Source organism: Falco biarmicus, chromosome 5 (genome assembly GCF_023638135.1).
Source record: "Falco biarmicus isolate bFalBia1 chromosome 5, bFalBia1.pri, whole genome shotgun sequence".
Taxonomy (NCBI): Eukaryota; Metazoa; Chordata; class Aves; order Falconiformes; family Falconidae; genus Falco; species Falco biarmicus.
Window position 1 is genome coordinate 19,684,662 of NC_079292.1, and position 20,643 is coordinate 19,705,304.

At 35.0% G+C, this 20,643-nt stretch overlaps 1 protein-coding gene across 11 annotated transcripts in view; it reads right to left on the bottom strand.

Annotated features, from left to right (window-relative positions):
• Window positions 1-20,643, bottom strand: part of CACNA2D1 (calcium voltage-gated channel auxiliary subunit alpha2delta 1) — a 436,670-nt gene that overhangs the window by 194,272 nt on the left and 221,755 nt on the right. For all 11 annotated transcript variants that reach the window (XR_008822121.1, XR_008822120.1, XM_056340748.1 and 8 more), the window contains exon 5: window positions 8,346-8,390. Coding sequence is in view for 9 of the 11 variants with exons in the window: in XM_056340748.1 (XP_056196723.1) it covers window positions 8,346-8,390 (45 nt within the window). In the remaining 2 variants the exon portion in view is untranslated. The remainder of the gene's footprint in view (window positions 1-8,345; window positions 8,391-20,643) is intronic.

Sequence of the window (20,643 nt, forward strand, 5' to 3'; positions counted from 1 at the left end):
AATTTAAAGGCAATTCATTTTCAAACCTATCAATTCAAATGAAATTTTGCCAACATATGTACTGAAGTAAGTATGTTGTATGATATCTAAAACATAGCAACTTCAAAGGTTAAGATATCTGAATATATTATATACTTGAGAAACACAGGACAGAGGCTTGGAATACTCTCAGGAATCAAAACGTGCAACAAGCAGGAAGCATTTTCTGAAAACACAAATAGGTTAGGACTTCTATGGGAATCTAATTTTTCCCCCTTCATTTCACAAAATTTTAAATGCGTTATAGACTTAATTATTAATGCCATGTACTATGGGCCAGTACCAAAAGGTGTAGGTTAATATTCAAGATAAATAAAAAATCATTTTAATTTAAATATAAGAAAAAATATAATATAGCTGAAAATATGACATTTATTACAGATTAGAAATTAGTGTTCTAATGAAACTTCTCTAAGGCTTTAATAAAGTTCCCTCTATAGGTGTGTCAACAGTCCTTCTTTAACAGTCTTTCATAAAGTAAGATAAAATTCATGCTAGCACAAGTGTTCTTTCCCCCTTATAGCTTAGTTCAGTCTAGTAGCGAAATACCCTAGAAAAATGTCACCCCTGTTGTCATAAATTAAAAAAAAAAAAAAAAAAAAAAGAAAGGCTGGAATCAGGCATTCATTTGTATAGCTAATACCCAATAAGGGGGGGGGGGGGGGGGGGGGGGGGGGCAAGAAGGAAGAAACAAAACCTCAGTAAAATGTTGCATTGTCAAGAATCAGAATAACTGGCACAGGTGCAGCCTAAGTCAAAGAGTTCAATTTCAAAATATCTCCATCTAACATAAGGCAACTAATATTTCAGTCTATTATACAAATTTAGCCATTAGCCCATTTTGGTACCATGATTCTCCAAGAACGTAGAAAATATCCTCTAAAAGAAGTGTGAACTGGTGTTTTCCAGTGAAATTTTCCCATTTCCAATTCTACCACACACCATCAGGAGATGTGACATTAAACAGAAAATATGAGAACTAGGTATGTAAATACATGTAAATATTATTTAATCTGATATCTGCAATATCGTGGCCTGCTGAAAAACCCTAGTAGGTTCAGAAGGAGAAGAAAATAATCTTAAAAAAATAGCTGTAATTTACACACACGAAAAGCAGCAACAATAAAAATAATCCCTAAAGAGACCTGCTAAATACAAAAGCTACTTGTTCATGTCAACTTGAGTGCAGGGGTGTACAAATCACAGTTATTGTCAAGTTATCTAACTAAACTTTCCAATCTCTATGAAACACACTTTGCCCACTTACTCATCACAAATGAGAATAGCTGGGGCAAATTCTTTATGACTCATTTTAACAATTTTTTTTTTTTTCATCTTCGAAGTAAAGAACAAAGAGAAGATAAAACGAAACACTGCACATCATAACTGTGATTGTAACATCACAGGTAACTATGTGAAATGGATGCAATGTCAAACCATATTGGTTGTCGTACAATGAAAGCAGAGGGAGTAAGAGCACCACACTACTTTAGATAAAGAAGTTAGCTGGAAACTATTGCTAGGCTGCCCTACTGCAAAAGTAGACTACGTCTTCTCCAGCCTAGCACTTAAGCTCATCCTAAATTATTTGAGACTAATTTCTCACTGGAAATGCCTATCCTTCACTGTCTATGAAATGCCAAAAAATTAGTAGCTTCAGCTCAGGATGCTTTGAAATCCACCTGTAGCTAAAACCAGATTGTGGGACATTGATTTTGTTATTTGTATTCTGGCATCCAGAGCCAATCGAAGCACTGAGATAGAACTCTTTTTACACACGCAGATACAAGGGAGATTTCTAAAGGTGTGTATTATCAGAATAACATTTAAAAGACCTTCCAAAACCAGAGGAAATTTGTATCTGCTGGATGACACATAATAGGTAAAGCAATCCCTGCCCCAGCTTTCTCAGGGCTGGTCTTTACAATCAGTCTCACTTTTCAGCCCAGCAACTGGCAAGTGTTGGACTTGCAGAACCCGGCATCACCATTCCAGTCTCTAGAAAAGTCTCTTTATACCTTTGAGACTTGATCCCTGGAGGACCCCATCTGCCCTGCCCCAGCTCCAAACCTTCCTCCCAACTAACAATGTTCAGGTGCAATCTCCCCCCTTAAGGGCTCTACCTGACCCAACAGGCAGCAGCTCGGACACTGTCTTATAAATAAAACTCTTCTTTTCTGCTGGCCAGCTATAAAATACCTTCAATACTACACTTGTTTGCTGAATAAATCTTATCATTCTGCCATTTTTCTATGTATGTAATGAGGAAAAAGCCAGAAAATTCCTGAATTCTTCTGGCAGCAGGAGAAAAAAATTCAGCGTGTCTTTGATCAAATCTAGAGTAGCTTCAGACTTGGTTTCAAGTAAACCTGGGCTAATTCACTATCAGGTTTTCTTTCACTAAATTAATCATAGCTGCAAATCACAGCCAGTTTAAGCCAATTTTGCAACACCTGATACCATAAATAGCAGAACTGTAAGTGTGACTCCTGGATAACAATTCTGTTCTCTGGTGCTTCTGCCCAGCATTTAATTTGGCCATATATTCATATTGAAAAATAATAAGAAAAAGTTTGGGGAGTGGGAATTATTTTTGTCTTCTAAAAAGCATAGGATGTGTACTTTCTGAATGAAGCAAGTGGCAGGATGTGTCCTGTATGAAAATTTTTTTCAGCTCTCCATTTTAAAATGGGAGATGGATTCAGCAGATGGAAAGGGAACAGGTTATAGCTTAGCAGGCAAAAGATTATTACAATCAATTCCTATGTTCTCCATCTATGCATTCCACCTGATATGCCCACTACTGTTGTATATATAAAACCCACCAGGATTTTTTTTAAATTATGTTTAAATTTACACCTAATCATCCTTTCTTAGTTTTACAAGATTTTTCAGCTTGATGTAGATATATATTTTTTTCATCATTACTATTTACAAAAAAACCTCCTCAATAGCTGCATTTATACTGCAGTTTTAAACTCAGAAAGCACTAATGTTTCACATATTATTCCAAAATAGCAAGGCAACACTGAATTAGGAATACTACTATGTGGCAAAACCAGTTTATCAGTCTTAAAAGATTTCTCCCTGCAATTTTTATAAAATAATAAAAAATGTTGTCGTATTTAAACCAGCCATAGGCATGCTCCAGATTGCTTCCCTTTTTCCCCACACACACACACTAACCCTAATTAGTCACAGAGTGTATTCACATTTTGTGCAGGTACTTACTCTGCAAAAAGACCCATAACTTCCACAGCTTTAATGTTAATTAAGTAAAATCCAATAAAAAATTCTATTATCACTTAATACATGATCAATAACTGCACAAGAAGTACTGCTCTGTTAGTCGTGACTGCAATCCAACATGGGACTGCACAAAGGGAATCTCTAATAAATCACTTGTGTTAACCGGGGACACTACTTTTACCACCAGATGCAACTGGCTGGTCCCAATTAAAGCCTAATGAGTAAAAGCTGCAAACTTCCAGTGGGGTGTGGCTTGTTTCATTTTAAAGAAACATTTATTTGTTCATTTGTAATACTTAAGTCCTTTCCATTCAAGCACTGAAAAAAATCAGTCTTCCTTTCTTTAGGCTGTTGTACCTTGTGCAGGAAGGAGTTTATAAAACTTCGACAGGAAACTACACTTTAAAAAAGTAGAAAAGGAGCAAGATGCAAAGAGAAGATGAGAGAAACATTAAGGAAGAATGAAAACTAAGCCATTGAGCAATTCATTGCATAGTGGAGAGATGGATTACCTGAACACATGGAAACACTAAAAATAGATTTAGAAATAATCTATAAAAGAGATGTGGAATCAATAGAAATAAAATGGAGATCAGTACAAAAAAAGAGGAAAGAACTGAACTGTAAAGTAAAAATTACTATAAACAGGGTGGGGTACAAAGGACAAGAAAAGAAAACGGGCAAAGGCATATTAAAATTTATGGGAAAGGGCATCTGAATGTGGTACCACTCAGTTGTCCAATAAAAGCACCGCAGCATTTGTCCAAATACTATACAAATTCTTGACACCTGCAAATTAAAGTGCGTGACACAGACTCCAATATATCAAACTGAAAGGGTTCTAGGAGAAAGGACAGTGAATGAAAACCTGAGAGACAGGTATTAAATTACAAGTTTGGCCATTATCTTCCTACGAGAGATGAAAAATGGGAATATAATGCCTCCTACCTTGTTGTGAGGATAAAACTCATTAATTATCATGAAGTGTTCACACATTACATACAGTGCTGGGGGGGCAATAAGCAAGTAGAATCTAATTGCTGTTGTAGGATAAAGAGTACAAAAAGATATATTACTGATTGATGGACTAAGGGGTTACAAATTGATTGTTTTATCCGAAAGGCTGAGAAATCCAAAGGCCAAAGAACAATTGATATTCACGTGCCTTTTTTAAAAAAAAAAAGTCCAAGCAAACACAGTCATTAGATTCAAAAAGGCCCATAAAGATGACAGATGAAAAATGAGAGGGAAGGAACTCCTGAACACAGCACATAACGAAGGAAATAAAACTATACTGCAGCATATTAACATACACCAGAAAAAATACACAGAATTTAAGTTAGAAGATTGTTCTTCCGATAAAGCTATAATTTTAAAAGGATGAGTGGAGACAAATAAGATCTGGCAGGCAGGACCTGTGAGATTAATTACTTCTAATTCTTCAACATCTAAAGGTTAAGATCTAAAAAGGTCTGTTATAGGAACCTGGTCACCAGAGAGAAACACACTCCTAGAAGTGATTCTGCTGACCTTAGACGCCTATCTCAGATTAAACCGAACAACTCTCTAGAGATATGCACAGTGACTCACTTAGATATCTAATTTTTAAAAAATACATTACTGCTACTAATTATTCCTACTTACACTGAAAAACAAATATAATATCATGTCCTGGGATTAAATGAAGGCTCACAGCAAAGAAAAAAAAATATGAATGTTAGAGACAACAAAGAATGGATGGCAAAAGCAGTTTTACTAGGCAGTGCTTTAAGGATGATTCTATTAGGATCTCTCTTTAAAAAGATGCCACCCAGCTACTCTCAAGTATTTTTTCAGGCAGGACTGGGGAGAAGTGTCTGTGGTGTTTGCATACATACTTGAGACCTGGATGTAGATTTTCTCAGAAAAATTCAGATCACTGACCATTTTATGCTTACTGCTTTTTCTTTCAGGTTAGATTACTGATCACAGTGAACAGACACTAATACAGCTATTTCCACACTTAATGTGCTTTATCAAAGAGTATTTAACTGATTATTACCACCTTAATGAGATGCAAATAATCCATAAGCATACCCAGAGCTTTTTATTCCCAACAAAGTGCTACAATTTGAATAATTTTTCTTTTCTTGGATTCCTAATCTGCTTTATCTAATCATCCTCAACTTTCCTGATGAAGGAAGAGAATTCTTACATTTCAAATTTTTAAAGAAATATTTGCATAATAATTTTAACACTAAAAAACTCAAGACACAGAAGAGCTTTTTTTAGGAGGTGAATGTTAGTGATTCCTGAAATACAGGGCCTTTTAAAGAGATATAAATCTGCATGTATAAATTACATCTCTAAAATAATTGGGCTTTCTCTATATTATAAATACAATTTATTTTTATTAATAATTAATACTGATATTGCAGCTGAAGGAGGATAATGTTTAGCATCATTATGAAACATTCACCTTTTCTAAATAGTAAGAATTATAGAATCATTCAAGTTGGAAAAGATCTGTAAGATCATCAAGTCAAACCATTAACCTAGGACAGCCAAGTCTACCATCGAACCATGTCCCCACATGTCACATCTCCATGTCTTTGAAATACCTCCAGGAACGGTGACTCAATAAGTATCCTGGGCAGCCTGTTCCAATGCTTTACAGCCCTTTTGGGGAAGAAATTTTTCCTAATGTCCAATCTAAACCTCCCCTGGCACAACTTGAGGCTGCTTCCTCTTGTTCTGTAGTCTGTTACTTGGGAGAAGAGATGGACACCCACCTTGCTGCAACCTCCTTTCAGGTAGTTGTAGAGACTGATAAGGTCTCCCCGACCCTCCTTTTCTCCAGGCTAAACAACCCCAGATCCCTCAGCCGCTCCTCACTGGACTTTCTCTCTAGACCTTTCACCAGCTTCATTGCTCTTCTTTGCATGTGAGGAGGCAGAAATTGAGTATGTATCCGTAGGCTGAACAAATCCAGCCCTTAGCAAATATGCTAAACCAATTTATCAGTGGCTGAGATATCTGAGACTGACCTCTCTTTTCATGGTGTAATTGGAACTCAGGGGAAACTTGTTAATGGTATCTCCTTAAGTGAAAACATTTGTTCTGATCAGCTAGCCAAGAAATCTTAAATGATTAACAGAAAGCACACGCTCTCAAACAACCAGAGTTTATAAATACTGTACTTTCTAGGTATCTTTTCCCTTTGTATTGTTTTCTAAACTTAGAATTTAATAAAGAGATTAAAAGCAAAAAAAATAAATCACAAAACCTCCTTTTTTTTTTTTTCCTTCTCCCTCTTTACCCTTTTGTTTTGAGGACTGTTATGAGGGAAATATAAATACCTACTTCAACAAATATAGCCCTAAAAACATACTGCCAAGTCAAACAGAACCACAGTCTCTATGCTATATTTTTATATTTCACACAGTCTAGACAGCACAGATCTGCAAAACATTTTAGCCCCACTAAGCTGAAATTTGTAGGGCTTAAGATTTGTCATTGTGATTCAAAACATTTCAAAATAATCTAAGCTGGTGTTGGGTTTTGTTATTGCACTCTGTTTTGCTGATGCCATGTTACAGTGTAACTTGACTTTTAACAGATTGGCCTTGACCCACAAGGATCTATTCTTAACTTGACAATAGAGGTTATTATAAACTTCATTCCAAGAGTTCAAAAAGACATAAAAACTAATAAAACTGAAACAGAAATACAAATAGGACACCTGGTGGTATAAAGGGGGGGGGGGGGGGGGCTTGTTTTTTGTGGGGGCGTGTCTGAGGAAAGTCAGAAAATGAGAGTAAACTCTGGAATGGTATTTCCTTTCCTGCCTTGCCTAACAGACTTGGAATTATGTTTTATAAGCAGTCACTTCCAAGACCTTTCCCAAGATTATTATTTAATCATAAGAGATACAGCAGGGTCTTCTACTTCACACCATAATCTACCATCGCTATATGGTACATTTACATTAAAAATCCAACAGTTAAGCTTTCTAAATCTGTTTCCAGAAGTGATTAGCACCTGCAGTCCTAGCGAATTTAATAAGAAAAGACCAATGTATTTCAAATTTAGGTTACTTTTAATGAATTTTACTGAAAACATGCACATTTTAAAACTCAGCACAGTAGAATTTGTTGCATCACAACTCCAATACCCATAACTCTATATAAGCATATCAAATAGTTCTGCTTGACATGATCTATGTACCTTCTTTAATTGCCTTACAGCAGAAGCATCAATTACAATAGTAATGCCATCAATCTCTAAAGATTACTTGATTAAAAAGTGCAAATGAAGCATGCTGGCAATTCTGATTAATGTATTTACAAATTTTTTTTCTATGGTTTTATAAATTAAAGCTGTAATGAAGACAAGCAGTTGTATTATCTCAAGTGAAGGTGAGGATAACTCGTCTTCTCCCTAGAAGACATTAAGATTTCTAATAGTTAAAGCTAGCCAGGAAACTTCAAGACGAGTTTTAGTAGAAACAGGAACTGAAATATCATACATTTTGTCTAAATATTGGGAATGGATTTTCAATTTCCCCAAAGCTTATTACATTCATAGGGGTTATCAGAAAGGGCATGAGAATAGTTACTCAGCAATATTTTACATTTACTTTCCTTTCATGTAAAAAACATGTAAAAAATTTCTTACAAAGAATACAGAACAAGATCATGTGAGCGTGGAAAACAGGGCCAAAAGATGGTTCCTTCAAAGAAAACTATTTACATTTATCATTTTGATTCTCCAGTCCTGTAATTATGATTTTATTATATTTCAAAAAGGGAATGATGATGCTGTCTGGATCTTTTTTCTCCCAGTATATTCCCTGCCTGATCAGTAACTCAGACTGTATGAGGGAAGGCAGACTGAGAATTAGAACATAAAATATTATCTAACTCTTGAAACTTTTGAAGACATTTCTAAGTTTCTTGGTTTATTGCTTCCACAAAATATTTAAATGATAGTCTTAGAGTTTCATTAATATTTTCAATCCCTTAATTTTCTGAGTTTACAGGTAATGAAACAAAAAGAAACATATTACTTTTACTTACATCATTCTGATCATCTTTTGCGTTGTAATAGATTATATCATTATTCTGTAAGAGAAACAAAAGTAATTGTTAGTTTGAAAGTAGAAAATAAAGTTTGCTAGCAATTTTTATTAATATCCATTTTAAAATAAAGCCACGTTTATTTATACATTCTCCTTGAAATATGATGGAATCAGACCTTTGTTGCTTTCTTGTTGCGTGTAATATTTCACATGCTTGTGTTTAACTTCATTCATTTAATGCTTCTTCCCTGATAAGCAATGTAAGTCACTGAAAAAGCCAGCTAGAAAAATATAGACAACGCTGGGCAAAATCCAAAGCTCATAAAAGACTTTCGTAAACTGTTTCTTTTACAGACATTTGACTTCTTCACTCCGCTGTTATGTGATTTATGCACCATGACGTCTAGCAGGCAATAGATACAACACATGGGCACTGCTAAGTGGGTTAAGTATTTCTTGCACACACATTTATTGTTATGTTCATCTCCCACAGTGAAAATAAAGTCTGGGAAAATACATCACTGGAGAGTCTGACTGTTGCATAGAGCGGATCCTGGCAGCTCCGTGGAACCACTGTATGATGTAATTCAAGCAAAGCAATGAAGGAGAAGATTACTAGTTTCCATGAAAAAATCAGTCAGAAGCTCCACACAGTGCAATGTCTACGGCTGTTTGAAAACACAGGAAATCTATGGAATATGGTTTTGCTCTCTCGTGACATATTTATGAACCAATTAAAGCCTTAAAGATTAAGGCTCACTGTAGCAGCTTTCCACTAAATAGAATTGATGTAACGTGCCCTATACAATTTTGAATGAAAGTAAGCAATTTTTGTGTGCTTTTCTATATGAAAGCCAAATATGTACATAGTATTTTTAAGTCCCATTACAGATTTTGAATAAAGAAAGAGAAAAAGTTACATTTCTCCATGTCCAGAACCTTGTTTAAAAGAGGCAATTGGCAGTTAACCTCCAAAAATAGCCTTAATTTATAGTTTCAGTTCTGTTTACAGTAATAACTTTGGATTTATGTTTCTAAATAAAAAGTGGACCAGAAAAAATGTTTTTCTGTTATAGATTCCAACAGAAAGGGTTGATTTCAGTAATCTTTTTTCAAGTGGGTAAGCCAACAACAATTACTACTTGCACTAAAAAAGTACCATGACATGTGCTACAAGGTAATGCAGTTCATCTTTATAAATCATCGTTTTCCTTACTCCATAAATAATGACATCATTCATTCTATCCTTTTTAACCTTTTTGAGATCCTAACATGAAATATATTACAGATGAGCTAAGTGCCACTTTGAGGTAAATGCTATTAACACAGAATCATAGAATCATCGAATCGTTTAGGTCAGAAAAGACCTTTAAAATCATTCAGTCCAATTGTTAACCCAGCACTGCCAAGTCCACCACTGAACCATGTCCCTAAGTGCCATATCTACATGTCTCTTAAATACCTCCAGGGATGGTGACTCAACCACTTCCTGGGGCAGCCTGTTCCAACACTTAACAGCCCTTTCAGTGAAGAATTTTTTCCTAGTATCGGATCTAAACCTCCCCTGGCACAACTTGAGGCTGTTTCCTGTTGTGCTGTCGCTTGTTACTTGGGAGAAGAGGCTGACCGCCACCTCACTGCAGCCTCCTTTCAAGTAGTTGCAGAAAGCAAGTTATCCCCCAAGCATGCTTTTCTCCAGGCTAAACAATCCCAGATCCCTCTGCCGCTCCTCATAAGACTTGCGCTCTAGACCCTTCACCAGTTTCATTGCCCTTCTCTAGACATGCTCCAGCACCTCAATGTCTTTCTTGCAGTGAGAGGCCCAAAACTGAACACAGTAAGTTGAAGTCCCCCACAAGAACAAGGACTACCGATTGTGAGACTTCTCCCAGCTGTGTACATAGTATTTCAGCTGCCTCTTCATCCTGGTTGGGCGGTCTATAACAGACTCCTACCAGGATATCTGCCTTGTTGACTTTCCCTTGGTTCTTACCCATAAACTCTCAGCCCTATCATCACCATTATTAAGCTGTAGAGAATCAAAACACTCCCCAACATTCAGGGCTACCCCACCACCTGTCCTTCCTTGCCTATCCCTTCTGAAGAGTTTATAGCCATCCATTGCAGCACTCCAGTTGTGCAAGTCATCCCACCACGTTTCCATGATGGCACAATTCTATTAGGCCTTCTTTTGTATTGACTCTTATTTAGATATCAGTCTATTTCTCCACCTCCTCCCCATTTCTCAGGTTTACCATAACAGTATATGTTGTCATAGAATCATTTAATGTGTAGGATTTTAACACTGTCCTCTAAGTATACACCTTTGTTCAACTAGTTAAAGAAAATTATTCTTTGTTGTCACAACTATGTTTTCCCCTGTCTTTTATGTTCATATTTATTTGTTTAAATTGGTCAAAGCTGGCATAGCTTTGCTGTCTACTTCTGCTGGACTAAACAGTATTTTTTAAATTACCTATTAAAGAATTATGTTTCAGAAACACGATACATTTACAAGTTAATTAAAATAGCTGCCCACCCCACCCAACCCCAATGAATTAGGTATTTTCTTAGGCTATTTATATCTTGTAGTTCATTACCCTGCCTGGAAATATTACCTATTTAATGCATAAACTAACACTGACATTGGTCATAGCTCACTACTCTTAATATAGAAAATATGAGATAGACATCCCTACAACACACTGAATGCTGTACAGTTCACAAATTAGATTTACGGATCAGTTAGATCTTTAGAGGACAATTTTTCATAATTTAACCACTTCTAGATGACAAGAATAAATTGCTTTGTTGCTGGTTCTCGAGTCAGTAGTTTAGTTATTTATTAACTTCTTGACACAGAATTTGAATCTTCCCATTGTTACACACTTCTGCCACCAGGTAATACTGCACACTTATTCAGCAAGCCTAAGATACAATGTAAATATCCTAGAAATTTACTTTTGTTCTTCATCCAGTAATGCTATGAGAAAGAGGGGCAAATACTGTTACTTCTGTTCATGAATGAAGGGATTTAGTAAGACAGTTCTGAAGATGAATTTATGGAAGAATGCCTTTAGGAGACCATATGCACAAATTAGAAACTTTAGCATAGCATCAGTATACAAGTTTACAAAATTTACAGTTGGAAATTTGAAGGGTAATTTTCACTGTCATTAATTTCCCTTTTAAAGCAACAGTTTCAGTACCTGACAAGGACAGTCCAGGTCATAAACATTTTATTTGTGACTCTTACTATTTTCTTTTATTCTATCCTAATAATCTTTTATTGTTGTTCCGTACTTTCATTAATATTATTTCCTGCTGAAGTTAGATTGTTCCATTGTCTCTATATTGCTTTTTATTTCATTTGTACTTTGTTTCCCACTTTGGGTATAAAACAATTCCAATGAGAAACACTACATATTGGGTAGTATTAATGGCTTCCTAAATTTTACCACACAAAATCCAAAGTTTCTGGTCTCTGTGAGGTTTGTAGCTGGAGATTTAAAGAAAAACACAGATTCATCAAACTGAAGAAAAGCATGGGAAAATGCAGTCTTTTAGAATATCTGCAGAGGAAATTTGGATTCACACCAACACTAACACTTGTATTTTGATTCTCTATGGAGCAAGTTTATAGACACAGTCTATTGATTCAACTAGTTAAATGCCTAATCTCAGTTCATGATTATGTGAATGGAGCTGAAACTGGCTTGTCATCACAGGAAATAATACTTTTTTTCTACCAAATTCTTTTAAGAACAACACAAAGGGATTGCATTGCAACAAGACATACCTGACTCTACAGATAATTATGTAAAGTAACTAGTAATAATGTATGTTTGTAATTTTGTTGGTAAAAGCTGTACATTCTCCTTTACCCAGTGACAAAGATGAAAACTCTTTGTCATCACTGCCACGTAATGGCTTCTGTAGGAAAACTTGCTCTGTATCTCCTATGCTACAATTCCAAGAATTTCCATGAAATATGCACCCCATTAACTGGTCAAACCTCTTTTTCAGTGGAAACTTTGTATGTGTGAATTTTGAAGTATCTGCTTTTCCACAAGAGATGTTTGTATTTCATTCAGGAAAGAAAAAAAAAAAAAAACAAAACCTGGAGATCTTAGGATCTTAACAAACATTCAGCACTATCTATTCAGAAATGCTGTTTTCACTGAAGCTGTGATTAAGATTATTTATGCCCTCAGGTATGTACATAAGGATTCCTAGAGACTCTGTGTAACCTAGATCCTGTGATGTGGCCCAGAATGGTGTTAGGCACACAGGGGAGATTGAAGGCCTGAAATTAATTCTAGAACTATGTGAGACACTATAATGAACTACCTGAAAATAAATAAATTATATTAAAAAATAGGGTGAGAGGGAGAAACCAGTTTTCTGCAGCTTTTCATATATGAAGAAACTAATGTAATATGTTCAGACAGACATCACAAATACCATTTTTTTCTAAAAGTAGCAGTTCCAAAACAATTGTAAATAAAGAAGACAATGAACTCCCTCAGAAAGGAAAACAGAAGACTTTTTAAAGGTCTCCATACTTGAAACATTTTTTTCAATGAACCACTGGCGGCAAACCTAAAAGTGGTATAGTAGATTATACTGCAAATATATATTACTGAAAAATATGATTATTTGAATTTCGGTTTAAAATAGCATACTTCCCATGACCTCTAAGTATATTATACAAAATGTGTTAAGGCATCCAAGAGGCAACATATAAAAGCTCCTTTATATTGCAGTTGACCTTCTAGTAGTGATACCTAAGAGGATTATTTTGTTCTGCAGGTAATGAGGTAGAGTAAGAAATCAAAAAATGAGAAAAAAACAAGCCATATTACAAATATATGTCTGATTTTGACTGTTAAGTTTAAAAATAAGTTCTTAGAAATACAGATACAAATTTGGAGAACATTTTAAAATCATATCAATCCCACACATTTTTTAAAACACATAGAACACTAATGAAAGAACTGGGAGTTCTGTTGCTCAGCATGCAGCAATAAAAATACTAATAATACCGAATAATTTCATATTTCATAAACATACTGGATGAAATTAGTGTCAATGCCTATAAATGCTAAAAAAAAATTTCATTAACTGTTGTAAAATCTATCTGCATTAATTTTAAAAAACATTTTCTTGTATCTTCTTGGATAAAGATGTGCATTAAAAAAAGTCCACTCTAATACCTTTAGGTTAATTAAGGTTTAAACCCAACCTAATAAATCCTATGACAAATAAACCAGGTAGTTTTAGTTTAATCCCTTATACAGCCTGACATGCAGTTTAAGGCACAATCAGACTCTTCAGAAAAGAAAGCTAAATACGGCCTACCACAAATGAAAAATGACAGCTATTTCTAAAAAGAGTAACTTTAGGGAATGAAAGTCTGCAAATAGGGGAAAAAAGGAAAGAATGTCAAGTATTAACAACCTCTTTTGTTATAGCTTTGTAATTTTACGTAAAGTGAAATGGCACAGGTAAAATAAGGGGATTACCAGGTAATAACTTTATTTTTTCCCTTCAATATCCATGATTAGAAATACTGATTTACCTTCTGGCTTTAAAGTGAACACAAAGTCAGGCAATATAGTAAATTAGTTGCAATTACTTTGAACATGGGCTTTAAGAAATGGATTATAAAGTGCATTTCCAACAGGATCTTGAAATAGGACTTAGAAACAAGATCTTTTAAAAATCGAAGTATTTTTAATTTAAAAATTACAAATATCAAACAGTTCAATAACATCCCAGTCTAGATATATTTCCCCATATTACCCATAATATGGGGAAATGCATCACTTGGGTTAGACATTTTTCCCCAAAACATAATCTGATCAAAAACTACTTTCTCAGAATATTAAATTATATACACTAATTAAATATTCCAGATGTGCACCGTAATTTATGATAAGCCTTTTTCATCAGATCTGTGTAAAGCATTTTTCTCAAGATTCTACTGAGACTAATAATTGGAATGAAAAGATGAAGGTGAAGATTACGGGACATAACATAAAGGGGAATTAAAGGTACTGCATACTCTTTGTCATGGAATACAGTTTCTTTTAAAAGGTGAGAAAGATCAACTCATTCAGCATCCATTTACAGGTTATTCCTTCACTGAAATTATCAATTTGGAAACCTTCAAATTTATTGACAGTTTTCATGAGATGGTCACTTGTCCATTCACAGATGCATCAGGGTGATAAACGAGTAATATATTAATCATCTGTAAGCTATACAGGGGGACTAAAACATAAACCCTCATATAAACAGATAATTTATCAGACAAGTAATGTACAGATACAGATTCCAGAAAAATATACACTATAAAAAAAAAAAAAAAAATGCATTTTCAAGCCCTTGACATCAGTTCTGTGGGGTTTTGATCCAAAGATTGCAGTGCTGACAGTGGACAGAATTGAGGTATTAATTGAGTTAAAAACTGAGATCGTGAAAAAGTTCATTGAAATCTGAACTTGGAAGAACCTAAACCTCTGGAAGTACTTGAGTTTCAAACATTAATATTCTCTAGGTATCTTAATATCTTATTTCTGTAAGGACCTTTACAGAACCTGAGGCTTCACATCTCGCAGAAATTTAGACCCTGCTTCATACCTTCACAGTCAGGACCCATAAACTGAAGCCTCTCACCCCTGTAACTTGAGGTGATTCCCATTATTGAATACATCATTCTTTTCAATATGTAATAATCAATGACATCCAAATACATTAGGTCAATTAAGTCACAATTAGTAAATGGAATGGACACTTGCTCTGCTATTATCTCCTCTTCCCCTTTCTTTCCTTTCTTCTGACCACGTGAATAGCATAGTTTACAGGGCAGGAGTTTCCTATTTAGAAAAATTACTATGAACGTTATTCTGAACTCTGAATTCTGCATTAGAGCATACCATATAGCAAAACCAGTATTTGCTTCCTTTAATTTGACTGATGATATATTTTGTGAAATACATTTGATAGAAGTGGTCCGGTTAAAACTTTGAAACCTATACAGTGAAAATAAAACTGAAAAAATTAAACCCACAATGTTTGTGAAGAAATATATTAAGATAGCATGTATTTAAAAAATACAAAATCTATTTAAATGCAGATCCTGTATTCAATGGACTCTTGTTGAAAGGTAAGTTATTTTACCAAATCATGGTATATTTGATGGTTTATGGAAGGCACAATATGAAAATACTTGTAACAGTAAATATGTGTTACAAATAGGAGATCATACATTATGCTATTATAGCTTTTGAATACTTAACAGCTCACAGGAGCATCACGTCCTTGCCTTGATCAAGAGCCAAGTGCAACGAGCCATGGCCAAAGGCACAAGGCTTTGTGTACACACAGCAGTGCAAACAAGGTGTGAATTTAATGAGCCTTGGTACAGACTGCACATCAGTGAATGACAAGGAACACCTGAAATGCTGGAAAAACATAATTTTAGGGACTGACTTGACTGGTATCCTGTGACACTTTCCTATAAACCCCCCAGTAACAGACACTGTAGGGAAACACTGCCACGTGGATGTCTGACATGCCAGGAAAGTCAGGCATCAAGGTGGAACCAGCCCGCATTGCTGGCAAACCACTGCCCGGAGCCCAGAACTGAGACTGGCCAGAGCAAGCATCCCACGTACCCCAGGCTGGGTTCTGCCAACTCATTGGCACTGTGACCAGTGCAGGTCTCAGCTAACGTTGTGCATGGTTGTGTGTGTGTGTGCAAAGGTTGCGCTGCCACAGCCCATCCATCACTCAGTCCACTTAATAACATGACCTTCACAGCGACATGTTATCTCGTGTTTTTTTCCTCACTGTGACAACATCCAATTACATGCTGATTTTAACCATGCCTGATTTAATTTGTCTTGTGCAAATTACAATTAGTAAAGCTGAGTAAGAAGGTTTTTATACCATGTTCAAAGCTCAGGAGAAAACCCTGCTATTTTATACAGAGTAAAAAGAGTTGGGGTTTTCTTTTATTTTCTCCTCCCAGTGTCCATATTATGCTACATTATACATTACTTAGAAAAACCAGAAGTAGTTAAAAGCATTAAGTTTGCATGCACAGCCTCAAACAGTAGGATAAAATATACTAGAAAGAGTACTCCTGCCTTCAAATCTCTAGAACTGTTCATAGAAACTGTAAAGAATAGGAAAAAAATTTCCATGTCAAATAGAACTCATCAATTTTCAGCTAATTTTCACCGTAAGATTGTTACAAGAATCTGCCATTGGATTACTTAAGCTGTCAGAATGATACTTAACTTCCTGAAAAAGATTAAGAATGCATTTTAAGTACTAACTGCAATTTGACTGTAGAATGAAAAAACAAAACCGGTTGAATGAATCAGTTTAAATCACCCACAAGGTGATGAGAAATACCTGTCAGACAACCTGAATCAGATTTGTCTGTTCTTCTGAAATAACACAACCCATTCCATTAATAATTTCTGCATAAAGACATACTATATACTTAATGGCCAGTGATCAGCAGACAATCTTTGTTGGACATGCAGATAATTAGTAACACAGCAATGGAATTTTGTTAATTTGCCTACTGGTAAGGATAGTCTTTGTCTTAATGAATTGTTTTTAACGCTAGGGATTTTATATTATGTTTTTAGTGCAACTAGTGGACTAAACAAATCAAATGTCGCAACCAATTAAGTTGCTGGGGCTTTTTAACTGAATTATCAAAGGCCAAATACTTCATGCAGGAAGGAAGAACTAGTGGTTGAAGATTTAATAATGCAAAACCATATTGATACTACACTCTGGTATAGTTGATTATAACACAGAATTACTGTTTCAATTAGTCAAACTGAAAAATTCTCCTCAAGGTTAATATTTTGATGTACAGTAAAACCACAAGCATCACTATGCAAGACTATATGCAAACATTAACCATGTACTAAAATACAGCTACAATTCAGCACATCATACTGACATGGGGACAGATGCCAAAAGAACATAATTTTAAACTTCTAGCCTTTCAGAATTCTGCTGCAACATTCCTGCAGTGGAATACTTTATTCTTGTTATATTCATCAATCATTTTCACATTGGTACGACATTTGGTGAATGGAAACTTGTACATACCTAGAAAATGGAAAATTAACTTTCAAGCTGGTACCGTCTTCAAACCTACCAAGACTAATTTAAATGGAAGACTTAGAACTTAGGAAAAACGTTGTTAGAGTATATTCCTCTTTCTAATAAATACTGGACATGTTAATATAAGGTTCTCTGTACCTAAGACTATCAAGCTATCTGTTCCCACTTGGCTATGCAGCCTTTTACCTTCTGTTACTGCTCAGTTTTCCTGACAAAACAGATACCAATAGTAACAGGTACATAAGAGTACTTTAATTAAACATAAACATCTTAGAAAATAATTAGACATGTCTAAAAAGAACCATTCTGTTCATTTTTTAGAAAAGAGGTAAGTTTAGTAAGGCGAGTACCACAAGTCTACAAGCACTTGGGAAGAAGTATCAGGGCACCCATTAGTAGCAGGACTTACGTGTCAAAGCTATTAGAATTTATATTTTTTAATTTATTTTCAGCAGATGAAAAGTTGTCTGCATTGAGCAGATGGAGAAATCTGTCATTTCTGAAAATTTAATTTCCCCCACAGACTTTAATGGGAGAAAAGAAAAACAGGCTTTCTATCAGGAAATTTCTGTTTTTCTGGCAGTCTGCAATCTATTTGTGTGGGTTTGTTTTGGATTTCTCTCAAATAAAAAGTACCAATTAATTTTAGAAACATTGTGCTTTATTTGTTTTCTTCCATCCTATGTGTACCCAGCAGCTAAACTACCAGCCAGGAGCTCCACATGTAAGGTAGGACTATGGAGAATAACTTTTGGGATAGGAAATTCATTCCATCTTTGAATGGCATTATTCAGTAGAACAGCTCTATATGACAAAAATAAGGCTAAAGGCATTAACAAAGCTTCAGCTCCAAATTTCTACATTGAGGATTCAAAGGACCAGTAGCAGGATCCCTGATGCAAACCGTATCACTAGTAACCAGTGGGGCAGGATAAGAAGCTCTTGCTCTTATATCATCCCCATTATTTTAAGAGTCAATTACTTGATTGTCTAGACCTGCATCCATTTGAAAACAGTCCTGAAGGTTTTAATCTTATTTACCAAATTTTTTAAATTACTATTTTGCAATTGCAAACATTGTGGATGGTTTATTTTTGAAGAAAAATATGATATAGAAGTAGCATAGCAAATACCATCCACTTTGCACCCAACTCACTTCACACTATGTTCCCAAGACTTTTTCAAATAATTTTATTTCAGTCTGAGCCAAAATTTGTTGAAGTCAATCAAACAGACTCTGGAACAAGCCCAGTATTGGACATATGTTTTATATTATGAATAGGAAGTCACATAATATTACTACAGTCCCAATGGACACAAACAGCAAAAATCAATATACACTCCCATTCAAGTAGAAGAAAAATATATAATATGCATCTGGCCTATCCTAGCAGGGGGATAACAAACTGTAATGATTCAAAAAGTTATTCTCTCTTTCTCCTACCAGCCAAACGTCCCTCATTATTCTTACTGTCTCCCCAAAGAATAAAAAAAAAAATCTAGGATTTTATGTATTTGCATGTGTCAAAATTGAACAGGAAAGAAAACGAAAAGGAGACTCTTCTGGACTTACTGTGTTTAAAAAAATGGCTACATATATAAAGAGATACAAATAACCATCTTCCATATTCTTCTTCCAGTCATCTAAGTCGAAAGCAAAGTAGTCAGGGACAGCCCTGAGACAAAAAAAAATCTTTTAAATCCTTTTTAATTTTGGTAAATACAGTCTTTCAAAGGGTTCAGGAAACCACTAACCTTCTCATCACAGTAACTTCCTCAAAGTATAAGCATCTGTGAATAGCTTCTTTTCATATGGCAAAATGCAATCCATTACAAAGGAGATTTCCAGGTGGGAAAATGAAATTAATTTGTTAGCAGCTAATTAACCTCTATATCACACTATCTAATCTGTTTAATTAAAGCAGCAAAGTACGTTTATTTTAATTCATTCAGCATTGCTTTCTATAGCTGATAAAAGGACATAAAAATAAAATAATAAAGAAAAAATGTCTAATCTGATTGCTTATTATCTAGATTGTAAATACTTGGACTAGTATAGTACAGGAGCCTAGTTAAAAAATTTGGACATGAGCTTAAATCAAATTCATAGGAAATTGGCATTCTGAATTCATACTTATGTAAGCGCTAGGATGCAATGAACTAGGCTACATCTTTTGCACGATCATAACTGAACATTGAAAACATGCCAGTTCTCCATCTCCAAAAAATCCGCAAAAAATCTTTCAGGAAATTATGTTTCACTAAGTAATGGGTAAACCTGTAATACAATTTGTCCCAAAGAAAATTAGTTTACATTTGTCACATTGCTATTCTATTAATTATAGCCAACAAATAGGATCATGTTTAGGAATGTTTCAATTAGCAGTTACAAAATATTTACAAGGAATTAAAATTTAGGCATATAACACTACAGCGGAGTAAAAACTCAAAGAGTACAGCTTCTCAGTGATCCATAATGGTGACTGAAGACACAAGGAATATTCCAAGGCTTCTTAAACCCAGCTGTGCACAGAGGTCAGCAGTTCCTAGGATATTTCTCTGGACCTTCATCATCTCAAACTCCAGAACCTAGAACCTGAGGATAAATGCTCATGCCTGTATTTAAAATGACATTTCTATCACTTTTTGCATGCAAATTCATATTCATATTAATTTAGCCCACATTTGGAGTCAGTCAGAAGCTTATAAAACTAATTAGTGCTGAGCAGAGCCACAAGTAATGAAAAATGCTGATAGATCACAACAGTAGATGAGGACATTCAGTGAAGAAACCTTGACTCACTGCTTATGTTTTTATCAGACAACAGCCAGGTAAGGTAAAATGTATAAAGAACAGACTACACAAAAGTGAACTACACAAGCCATGACTGCCAGTATTACACAAGTACATTTATACTCTCCTAATCCCTCTGACTTTGTAATGTTTTAAGCAATTGTTGGCCATAAGTAAATGAATTATAACTTTTCTATTTCAGTAATTATGAACAAATATATAAAATGCAAAGCACGTTCTTAATGAGCGTTTTTTTTTTGCTTTTGGCAATAAAATGGAAACTATCATCCTATAAACAAGGTTATTCTCCCTTCCAGTTCCACACTTGTACTCTCAAAATAAC